Source organism: Barbus barbus, assembly GCF_936440315.1.
Source record: "Barbus barbus genome assembly, chromosome: 4".
NCBI lineage: Eukaryota > Metazoa > Chordata > Actinopteri > Cypriniformes > Cyprinidae > Barbus > Barbus barbus.
The window spans coordinates 37953104-37965370 of record NC_136732.1 but is presented as its reverse complement, the minus strand read 5'-3'; the positions used below and the strand labels follow the sequence as shown (position 1 = coordinate 37965370).

The 12267-nt window shown below is 34.3% G+C and overlaps 1 protein-coding gene across 3 annotated transcripts in view; it reads left to right on the top strand.

The window, feature by feature from the left end:
* Nucleotides 1-12036, top strand: part of LOC306863954 (uncharacterized protein) — a 42086-nt gene extending 30050 nt beyond the window's left edge. For all 3 annotated transcript variants that reach the window (XM_079407582.1, XM_079407583.1, XM_079407581.1), the window contains 2 exons: nt 10224-10358; nt 11010-12036. In XM_079407582.1, coding sequence (XP_079263708.1) covers nt 10290-10358; nt 11010-11480 — 540 coding nt within the window. In that variant the 5' untranslated portion in view covers nt 10224-10289 and the 3' untranslated portion in view covers nt 11481-12036. The remainder of the gene's footprint in view (nt 1-10223; nt 10359-11009) is intronic.
* Nucleotides 12037-12267: the final 231 nt, after the last annotated feature.

The window sequence follows — 12267 nt, the reverse complement described above, 5'->3', positions numbered from 1 at the left end:
CCAGCATTCATTCGTCTCTCTGCCTTCATCCCAAACAGATGCTGTTTATGTAAGATGCTATTATACTGATGCAGCTCATGACAAAGTCATTGAACAGCCAAGATCAGATATTAACATGACGTATGACTGATATAAAGATAAATATTACTGGGCGACTGAAGTCAGATCATAATCAGCTGCTGTATCTGTCACTGCTATATCTGAACCAAAGATATAACACAATTAATTTTCTTTCGCTTTTTTTTTTTTTCGCTTTTTTTTTTGGCATATTAGTATAATTTCTGAAGGAGCATGTGACACGGAAGACTGGAGAAATGATGCTGAAAATTCAGTTTTGATCACAGAAATCACAGAAAATAGCTATTTTGAATTGTAATATTTCACTTTTTTAATTTTCTGTATTATACATTTTAGAACACAAAAATGCACTAAATGGTCTGAAATGAAAACATAAATACAGTAGAAGCAATGTGAGAAGTTGCATGCTAACACATGACTGTTGTTTTTCTCAGTGGTTTCTTCAGGTTTCACACTGATCTATGGGAAATTATTTGGGTGTGCACATTTACATCAATCTCTTCACAGCCGTTTTGGAAAGTGAAACTTACAAGATCAGATTTGACCCTATAAACCAGCACTGTCATGAAATCCAAACTCCAACAATGAAGTCCTGGGCAAAATATGTACAAATAACTTTAAAATCAACAAGAAATCAAAATGCACTCCTTTTATCTTTTTTTAACAAATGTCCCTGGTTGCATTGTGCATAATTCAACAGTGCATGTTATATTCAGTGTGTCTCAAATCAAGTATGGACTTTTTTTTTTCAAGAATATGGCATTGGAACGGCATGTGTTTGAGTAAATGATTAGAGAATATCACTTTTAATCTGCGGTGAATGTAGTTTTGTGACGTATTTAGTGTCTGGAGCAGTGCTGTTGATTTACTGTATAATTGATGCACGTTATCTCAGAATGAACTCTTAACTTACACACTATCAGATAACAAGAGGTCATTTTACAGTCATTGGCTGAGATAAATGAAGACATTCACTGGCAGTTAACAAGCCTAACACTGAAATGTGATGATGAAGAAAGATCAGAGACTCTGAACAATAATATCTCAGATATTTAGAGATGTGGCAGGGCTGCTGAGGCACAGCGTGTCCACGGGGATTTTTTAAATCAATATCAATATTTTACAGTCCAAACGTGTATGGGAAGGTGCTTACCTTAGGCACTGCAACTGGTCACACATATTTAACAAATTGTTATTATTTTAAATATTGCTGTGGTGTGATAAATCATTTTGTGCATGTACAAATCTCTCATGCGACCTCTGTTAACTTGCATGCATATTAATTGCATTAGCAAAATAATTAGAAATAGAAAATAATCAAAGATTAGCAACAGGCTTGTGCATATCACACTTTAGAACAAGGCAACTTTCAAAGTATTTTGTATTCTCTTTAGTTAGTTAGTTAGTTGTAAGTGCCATCTTCAATAATTCAGTGGCATAATTTTGTTAATGTAACATTCTAGAAATAGAAAAATCTTAGTTTTCGACTCTTGACCAATCTAATAAAATAGTGTTGTAATGTAAAATTCTAGAAATATAAAAATCGAATTAGTAACTCTTGAATAATCTAATGAAATAGTGTTAGTAATATTCTAGAAATATAAAAATCTAGTTAGTAACTCTCTTGAATAATCTAATGAAATAGTATTAGTAATATTCTAGAAATATAAAAATCTAGTTAGTAACTCTCTTGAATAATCTAATAAAATAGTGTTGTAATGTAAAATTCTAGAAATAGAAAAATCTACTTATTAACTCTCTTGACTAATCTAATGAAATAGTGTTAGTAAAATTCTAGAAATAGAAAAATCTACTTATTAACTCTCTTGACTAATCTAATGAAATAGTGTTAGTAATATTCTAGAAATATAAATATCTAGTTAGTAACTCTCTTGAGTAATCTAATGAAATAGTGTTAGTAAAATTCTAGAAATATAAAAATCTAGTTAAGAACTATCTTGAGTAATCTAATGAAATAGTGTTAGTAAAATTCTAGAAATATAAAAATCTAGTTAGTAACTCTCTTGAGTAATCTAATGAAATAGTGTTAGTAATATTCTAGAAATATAAAAATCTAGTTAGTAACTCTCTTGAATAATCTAATGAAATAGTGTTAGTAATATTCTAGAAATATAAAAATCTAGTTAGTAACTCTCTTGAATAATCTAATGAAATAGTGTTAGTAATATTCTAGAAATATAAAAATCTAGTTAGTAACTCTCTTGAATAATCTAATGAAATAGTGTTAGTAATATTCTAGAAATATAAAAATCTAGTTAGTAACTCTCTTGAATAATCTAATGAAATAGTGTTAGTAATATTCTAGAAATATAAAAATCTAGTTAGTAACTCTCTTGAATAATCTAATGAAATAGTGTTAGTAATATTCTAGAAATATAAAAATCTAGTTAGTAACTCTCTTGAGTAATCTAATGAAATAGTGTTAGTAATATTCTAGAAATATAAAAATCTAGTTAGTAACTCTCTTGAATAATCTAATGAAATAGTGTTAGTAATATTCTAGAAATATAAAAATCTAGTTAGTAACTCTCTTGAGTAATCTAATGAAATAGTGTTAGTAATATTCTAGAAATAGAAAAATCTAGTTATTAACTCTCTTGAACAATCTAATAAAATAGTGTTGTAATGTAAATGTGGTGAGTGGGGCGGGGCCGAGAGCCGTGGGAACGGAGCGAGGCCGGTGGAGTTAATGATAATGAGCGACACCTGCGACACTCACCGGTCTCGAGTCCCACGGAGGAGCTCCGGAAGGATAAAAGGAGGAGTGACGACAGTGAAAGACGAGAGAGGACCAGGCCTGGATTTTAGTTTGTGTTTTGTGTGCGGCAGTCGTCCGTGAGGGGCTGCCGCTGTACTTTTACGTTTGTTTATTTTTGTTATTAAATCTTTAAATGTTTGCCGGTTCCCGCCTCCTTCTTCCCGAATCTACGAACTTTGTTACAGTAAAATTCTAGAAATAGAAAAATCTAGTTATTAACTCTCTTGAATAATCTAATGAAATAGTGTTAGTAATATTCTAGAAATATAAAAATCTAGTTAGTTTGTTAGTAACTACTCTCTTGAATAATACAGTGAAATAATGTTATAATGTAATATTCTAGAAATAGAAAAATCTAGTTACTTCTTTAGTAAGTTAGTTAGTTAGTTATAGTTAGTTTTTAATTAGTTTAAGTGGTCTCTTAAATAATCCAGCAGAATAATTTGGGAAGTAATGGAATATTCTAATAATAGACAATTTTAGGTTTAGTTAGTTAGTTCGATAGTTAGTTAATAGGTGTTAGTTAATAAACTCACTTGAATCACTTATTATTCACTCCTCTTATGATTAGTGGGACCCCTGTGGAGAGGGTGAGTAGCTTCAAGTACCTCGGTGTAAACATCTCCGAGAACCTGACTTGGACTACACACATCCAAACACTGGTTAAGAAACGCCAGGCAAAGACTGTACCATCTGCGACAGCTGAGGAAATTCAGGGTCTCGCCAACAATCCTGAAAACTTTCTATTCAGGGACCATAGAAAGTGTACTGACTCAGTGCATCTCAGTGTGGTATGGAAACAGCTCCAATCAGGACTGCAAAGCACTACAGAGAGTTGTGCGCTTAGCTGAGCGCATCTCAGGGTCTGCTCTCTCCTCTCTGCAGGACATCTACCTCAAACGCTGCAAAAATAGAGCTGTCAAAATCATCAAGGACTCAAATCACCCTGATAACTGTCTATTCACTTTGCTTCCATCTGGTAAGCGCTTCCGTAGCCTGATGGCAAAAACTGAGAGACTTAGGAGGAGCTTCTTCTCCCAGGCCATCAGGCTCCTAAACTCTAACTCTGTGTCATAACATCACTTTTCTCCATGTAAATATCACCATATCAATAAGCTATTCATAATTTTTCTATACCTCATATTTCTGCTATTTAAAAACCCTGCACAACTTTTTTGCACATTCCTCTTTATTACTATTTAAGTCAACAACATACTGACCTGCACATTTATATTTATATTTTTTATCTTATCTTATCTTTTATTTTATTCTTTTATTTTATTTTTTCTACTTTTCTTTTTCTTAATATCTGTATACTTTATAATTGCACTGTCCTTGGAGCGGACCTGACTTACATTTCACTGCTGGTTATACTCTGTATAATTGTGTATGTGACAAATAAAAATCTTGAATCTTGAATAATTTGGTAAGTAGGAATTTTCTACTAATAGAAACATTTAGTGTATGTTAGTCAGTCAATCATTTAGTCAGTTTGTTTGTTAATTTTTACATACTCTCTTGAATAATTGTGTGAAAAAATGTGTAAGTAATGGAATAGAAAAATCTATCTTATTAATATGATTACTCTTGTCATTGTTGTGATTTTATTTTCATGTAATATTCATTCGTTTGTTCATTCTTGTATGCATGTATTAGATTATTTCTTTATTTTATACCTGCATGCATAAAGTATATGCGCAAATATCCCATGCGACCTCTCAATTAAATTGAGCTCATAAAGCTGCATGCAGTAATTAAAAAAAGACACAGAATGCTTCAAATGTTTTCTTTTTTTTATTTTGACATATTTGACAACACACAGTGTGCTGATTTATGGTTAGAAACAAAATCTGTCCTTGACAAAAGTAATATCACTTGTTAGTTTTTGACCCTGTTATCTTTTCCTATATAATATCTAAAAAAAAAAAAAATAAATAAGGCATGATGTGAAATTCTGATAAACAGCCACAGATAACAGTTTCCATGCGTATAATGGATTGGACTGGACTGGCTTATATGTGACTGATTTGATTACTGGATCTAGTTTCAACTTTGTTTGTTAGTATCTTTGACTCCTCATATGCTGAACAAAATGTTATTATCATTTTTACATGGACTTTCATCTGGTGTCTGTGGTGCTAGTGGGTCTTGCAGCAGATCTCCAGTCTTCTTTCATTTGAAGATTAAACCGTTTCAGTCCTGTTGACGGCAAACCAGCTCTAATGAAACGCAGTGGGTGTAAAACACAGAGCTGCTTCAAACCCAATTAAATGTGTCGCTTTCTCGTCTCTTCATGAGCTAAACACACTGTGGCCCATTGAAAAGGACAATAATCAGGAACTAATCAGACCCTGGTGTCGGCCCCTGATGAAAGACTCATTTTCTCTGCATGGTCTCGGTCCTGATCTGTTTTCTTCTCAATAGGGAATCTTTCTGAGCGCACATATTGCCATGGCAACTTTGTAATAAGACGTTGTCTTGTGAGAATAAGAGATGGGAGATCGAGATTTTATTCAAAACCTGTGTGTGTGTGTGCAACGAGACAGAAAGAAATATATATTGGCACAGCGGCAGACGCAGGGTTACCGTGGAAACCAACACCTGACACTTGAGAGACACATGTGCCGTGTGTGTTACTGAGTGTACCCTTTGGGAATAATAATATTATTATATTGATGGAACAGAAAACATTTAGTTAGTTAATTAGGTAGGTAGGTATATCAGTAGTTTTAATGAGCTCTCTTTGGTAATAATCTAGTAAATCATTTTATAAGGAAAGGATTAGTATAAAAATGCAACACAAAACAGTTAGTTAGTTAGTTAGTTCATTCGTTAGTTACAGTGCTCATTTTGTAAATAATCCAGTAATCACTCCATAAACAAAGGAATAGTCAGTTAGTTAGTTAGATTTAAAGTGATCCTTTTGTAAATAATCCAGTACATGTCTCAATAAGTAATGGAATATTATATTAATGGGATGGAAGAATAGTTAGTTAGTTAGTTTTAAAGTTCTCTCTTTAGAAATAATCCAGTAATTAGTTGATTTTTAAAGTGCACTATTTGGGAATAATTGAGTGAATAATTCCATAAGTAAATTAATATTATAGTAACAGAATGAAAAAAATGTTTAGTTGGTTGGTTTTAAAATTTTAAAGAATAAAATGTGAGAATACTATGGAAGCCCGTTTCCGCCAATGAATAAAAAATAAAACAAGGTAATTGACTTTTTTATAAAAACTCGCAATTCTGACTTTTTTTCTCACAATTCTGACATTTTTTCTCACAATTCTGACTTTTTTTCTCACAATTCTGACTTTTTTTCTCGCAATTATGACTTTTTTTTCTCACAATTCTGACTTTTTTTCTCGCAATTCTGACTTTTTTTCTCTCAATTGCGAGTTTATATCTCACAACTCTGACTTTCTCGCACCATGAGATAAAAACTCACAATTCTGAGATAAAAACTCGCAATTCTGACTTTTTTTTCTCGCAATTCTGACTTTATTTCTCGCAATTCTGACTTTATTTCTCGCAATTCTGACTTTATTTCTCGCAATTCTGACTTTATTTTCTCGCAATTCTGACTTTTTTTCTCACAATTCTGACTTTTTTTCTCGCAATTCTGACATTTTCTCGCAATTCTGACTTTTTTTCTCGCAATTCTGACTTTTTTTCTCTCGCAATTCTGACTTTTTTTCTCGCAATTCGGACTTTTTTTCTCGCAATTCTGACTTTTTTTCTCGCAATTCTGACTTTTTTTCTCACAATTCTGACTTTTTTTCTCTCAATTGCGAGTTTATATCTCACAACTCTGACTTTCTCGCACCATTAAACCACTCTCCATGTAAGGCTTTGCAGTGCTTTGTTCGATTTGCTATAGATGAACTATATATTGAACTAGATGAATGTTGCGTCCGAATATGATTTTTGAACAAACATAAAAATGACTCATTCTTTATTTCTGTGTTGTGCGCTCGCGGTTGGACAATACCATTACTGTCGGGCTTTCAGACACAACATTCTTCATTTCTTTATAGTTCTGATTTTGAGGCAGCTTCTATCGCGTTATTTTAATAACAACTGTCAAGTAATGCGCGTATTATTGTAACACGAGAGTGGATATATATGAATGCACGCAGGTGGATTTCCTTCACTCTCACACGCGCGCTTTCATCTCTATGTTCTTGCTATAGAATTATCTTATCTCCTGTATTTAATGTTGTAAGATATCGACCAAGCAAGACATCCCCGATGAAAATTATAAATAAATTAAGGATTGATTATTTTTAAATAAGTTTTTTTATTATTATTATTTAGTCAATTATATATGAAGAGTTCAGATGCAAAAGCTTAAATGCCATCTGAAATTTTCTTCTAAAATTAGCATTTTTCGTTTATGTTCAGTTATTTCACTTTAATGACAATGAAAAGAACCTGTACCTGAGAAAAATGCTCATTTTAGAAGAAAATTTCAGATGGCACTTAGAGGCTTTTGCATCTGAACTCTTCATATAGGCTACAGGCCTATATAATATACATACTTCTGTGATTAAATGATCGTTGCTATAGACAATAATAATATAAGTTGGTCTCGTTCTGGTTGCAGTTCTGGCTGTAAACTAGTGTAAAATCTTAGAAGCATATTCAGGAAAACGTTTATGAAAATGTCCAATCACAGGAAGCCTATATTCCAGATAAATGCCATCTAATTCAGGGGTGCAAAATTCAGTTACTTGAGGACCACAGCCCTGCAGAATTTAGTTCCAACCCTGCTCAAAAACACTGTTGTTGTTGTTTTTTTTTTAATTCAGATTCATAGCTGAACCGTGTGTATTTGGGTTGATGCTAAACTTTGCAGTATAAATGAAGTATGAATGAAGTATTATGCTCTTGAAGGACAGTCGGATTCTGCTGTACCAGCACACAAAGGGATTTCTGGAAATAAAGCTGCCGATGAGCTATCAATAATAGTGTTACAATAATACGCGCTTTACTTGACAGTTGTTATTAAAATAACGCGATAGAAGCTGCCTCAAACTCAGAACTATAAAGAAATTAAGAATGTTGTCTCTGAAAGCCCGACAGTAATGGTATTGTCCAACCGCGAGCGCAAAACACATAAATAAAGAATAATGAGTCATTTTTATGTTTGTTCGAAAATCATATTCGGACGCAACATTCATCTAGTTCAATATATAGTTCATCTATAGCAAATCGAACAAAGCACTGCAAAGCCTTACACGGAGAGTGGTTTAATGGTGCGAGAAAGTCAGAGTTGTGAGATATAAGCTCACAATTGTGAGAAAAAAAGTCAGAATTGCGAGAAAAAAAGTCAGAATTGTGAGAAAAAAAGTCAGAATTGAGAGAAAAAAAGTCAGAATTGCGAGAAAAAAAATCAGAATTGCGAGAAAAGTCAGAATTGCGAGAAAAAAAGTCAGAATTGCGAGTTTATATCTCAGAATTGTGAGTTTATATCTCAGAATTGTGAGTTTTTATCTCAGAATTGTGAGTTTATATCTCCGAATTCTGAGAAAAAAAGTCAGAATTGCGAGAAAAAAAGTCAGAATTGCGAGTTTATATCTCAGAATTGTGAGTTTATATCTCAGAATTGTGAGTTTTTATCTCAGAATTGTGAGTTTATATCTCAGAATTGTGAGTTTTTATCTCAGAATTGTGAGTTTATATCTCAGAATTGTGAGTTTTTATCTCAGAATTGTGAGTTTATATCTCAGAATTGTGAGTTTATATCTCAGAATTGTGAGTTTTTATCTCAGAATTGTGAGTTTATATCTCCGAATTCTGAGAAAAAAAAGTCATAATTGCGAGAAAAAAAGTCCGAATTCTGAGGAAAAAAAGTCAGAATTGTGAGTTTATATCTCAGAATTGTGAGTTTATATCTCAGAATTACGAGTTTATATCTCAGAATTCTGAGAAAAAAAGTCAGAATTGCGAGAAAAAAAGTCTGAATTCTGAGAAAAAAAGTCAGAATTGCGAGTTTATATCTCAGAATTGTGAGTTTTTATCTCAGAATTACGAGTTTATATCTCAGAATTCTGAGAAAAAAAGTCCGAATTGTGAGAAAAAAGTCAGAATTCTGAGAAAAAAAGTCAATTGCGAGTTTATATCTCAGAATTGTGAGTTTTTATCTCAAATTGCGAGTTTATACCTCAGAATTGCGAGTTTATATCTCAGAATTGCGAGTTTATATCTCCGCATTGCGAGTTTATATCAGAATTCTGAGAAAAAAGGTCCGAATTGCGAGAAAAAAAGTCAGAATTCTGAGAAAAAGTCAATTGCGAGTTTATATCTCAGAATTGTGAGTTTTTACCTCAGAATTGCGAGTTTATATCTCAGAATTCTGAGAAAAAAAGTCAGAATTGCGAGAAAAAAAGTCAGAATTGCGAGAAAAAAATCATAATTGCGAGAAAAAAAAGTCAGAATTCTGAGAAAAAAAGTCAGAATTGTGTTTATATCTCAGAATTGCGAGTTTATATCTCAGAATTGCGAGTTTATATCTCAGAATTGCGAGTTTATATCTCAGAATTGCAAGTTTATATCTCAGAATTGCAAGTTTATATCTCAGAATTGTGAGTTTATATCTCAGAATTGCGAGTTTATATATCCGAATTCTGAGAAAAAAAAACTGAATTGCGAGGAAAAAAAGTCAGAATTGCGAGTTTATATCTCAGAATTGCGAGAAAAAAAGTCTCAATTGTGAGATAACAAGTCGCAATTACCTTGTTTTATTTTTTATTCATTGGCGGAAACGGGCTTCCATAGAATACAGAATAATTCCGTAAGTATTATAGTTATGGAAATAAAAAAATATTAAAATTATTTAAATAGCTTTAGTTTTAATGTGCTATTTTGGGGAATAATCCAGTGAATCCAGAAGTAAAGGAATATTACAGTATTGGAACAGAAAAAATAAATAAATAAAATTTAGTTTGTAGGTTGGTTAGTTTTACAGCACGACTATTTTCCAGCGAATAATTCCATAAGTAAAGGTTCACACATTTCACCCCAAAACAAAACTCATACATGTCGTTCATACTAACGTCCATCAGAACCAGATTTGTGGCTGAATATCGATTGTTGAGTGTTGATATGTAAATAAGGGTGGTCATATGTTCATGAACTCATGTTGTGCAGTTCATTTCCCATAATTGCATTTCTGAAAGTTACAGAATGAAGCACCTTTTCTGCAAAATAGAGCAAGAAAAGTCCTGTTTTCACACAGAAACATTAATTAAATTGACTGGAAATGCAGCTTGGCATCTCCCGTCTGTGATTGCTGTTGGCTGAGTGGAGCGTGTGGTGTTTCACACCTCCCCATCTCTCTTCTCACATCTCTCTTTTCTCACAGAGATGGAAAAACTCGCAGCACTCATGGGCTGAGCTCAATTACTGAGAGATATCTTCCTCTTAAGCAATGGATACTGAACCACCTGCAGTTTCTAGAGCCTCACACAAGGAGCGCACTTCAAATCTAACGATCAGGGTAAATAAACAAATCTCTCTTTTTTAAAAAATTTCAGAATAAAAAGAAACATTTTGCTTTTTGTAAAGTGGCAATTGATTGTTCAGATGGGTGTCTTTAAAGGTAACTCAAGTAAATCAACATAAGCCCCTTTCACATAGAGATTCCGGAAAATACATGGGCAATGTGTTCCGGCCATTGTTCCCGGATCCCTAGATTTTGGTTCATTCACACTGCCGGTGATTTTCCGGAATCTGTGCGTGAGTTCACACACAACCTGTAAAGATCCCATAAAGACACGTGACATTACATGTGACGTGTATAATGCGCCGCGCACCATTTCACTAAACTGGTGAACGATTTCAGCTTCAGTGCGGATAGTGAGGAGCTCCCATCGCTGCTTCATTCCAGTTTACACATTTTTCGTTGATCTGCCTTCAAAACACCCGGTAAAAGCATGATAACGCGCGTCATGAGCCTTTACGGCATTGCCGATAAATTAATGTCACATTAGCTTCTACAATGTGTCATAAATGTATCTGAATAGAGCCATTTTGCAGGGTATTGTTTTAGCTATGTCCTGTTCTTGTTATGGGTAATAGGTGAACAGTTGTAAGAATCTATGGTATTACATCGTTCACATTATGATTTTATCTTTTTATGTTTTTTGAGGACCCTTCGCCTGATAGTGACTCCTGTTCACCATCTGATGGTACCAACAGTGACACCTGGACTGGCACCCATGAAGAGCCCAGTTTCATTGAGGCTGAGCTACGTCCCAGTACACCCTTGGCTGAGTCCACCATCTGTGGAGCTGAGTCGACAGCCATGAGAAAGGAGCCTTTGCAAAGCACCTACATAAAGCCAAATACTCCAAGGCCTAATGGGAAGCACAGGAAGATGCAGGACGAATCCACATACTTGATACGCACCATCGGCAAAACTCTGGAAAAGTTGGCATCACAGGAAAACACCAATGATGCCATCTCAGCTTACTGCAGAAATTTAGAACACAGAATGCGGAATTTGCCACCACCTGTACTGCCACATTTCCAGCATGAGGTTGACAATTGCATTTTCAGATACTCAGTGGGCCACAACCAAGCACTGGATGCATGTGCCAATCAGTATACACACCTGTAATACACTATTTAGCAAGTGAAGTGAAGTGAAGTGACATTCAGCCAAGTATTGTGACCCATACTCGGAATTCGTGCTCGGATTTAACCCATCCAACGTGCACACACACAGCAGTGAACACACACACAGCAGTGAACACACACACACCGTGAACACACACCCGGAGCAGTGGGCAGCCATTTTATGCTGCGGCGCCCGGGGAGCAGTTGGGGGTTCGGTGCTTTGCTCAAGGGCACCTCAGTCGTGGTATTGAGGGTGGAGAGAGCGCTGGACATTCACTCCCCCCACCTACAAATCCTGCCGGCCGGAGACTCGAACCCGCAACCTTTGGATTACAAGTCCGACTCTCTAACCATTAGGCCACGACTTCCCAACAAAAGTGTAAACAGATTTGTTTTAGCATATTGTAAGCTGTATTGTAAATATGGCATGCACAGTTGTAATTTATATTATAGTTCTTGAAGAAATCTGTGTAGACTTTAAAGTATCTACTGTTTGTGTTTTTTTTTTTTGCCCATTGTACTGCACATTGGAAAATAAAACACTTTTGACTTTGGGTAAAAAGTACTTGCATTCACAATTCTTTATGTAAAAAAGGATAAAACACGATGTAAAAAAACCTAACCTTTATTTAGCCATGTCACACCATCTTCATAAAACAGAAACCAAGGTTTTTATCAAAGACTGGAAACAAACAAGTTTGTCACATGCTTATATTTTGCCCCACTGAAAGGGTACTGCACCAATGTCTGAATTAAAATACTGGCACAAATATCAAGATTCTGTCTGT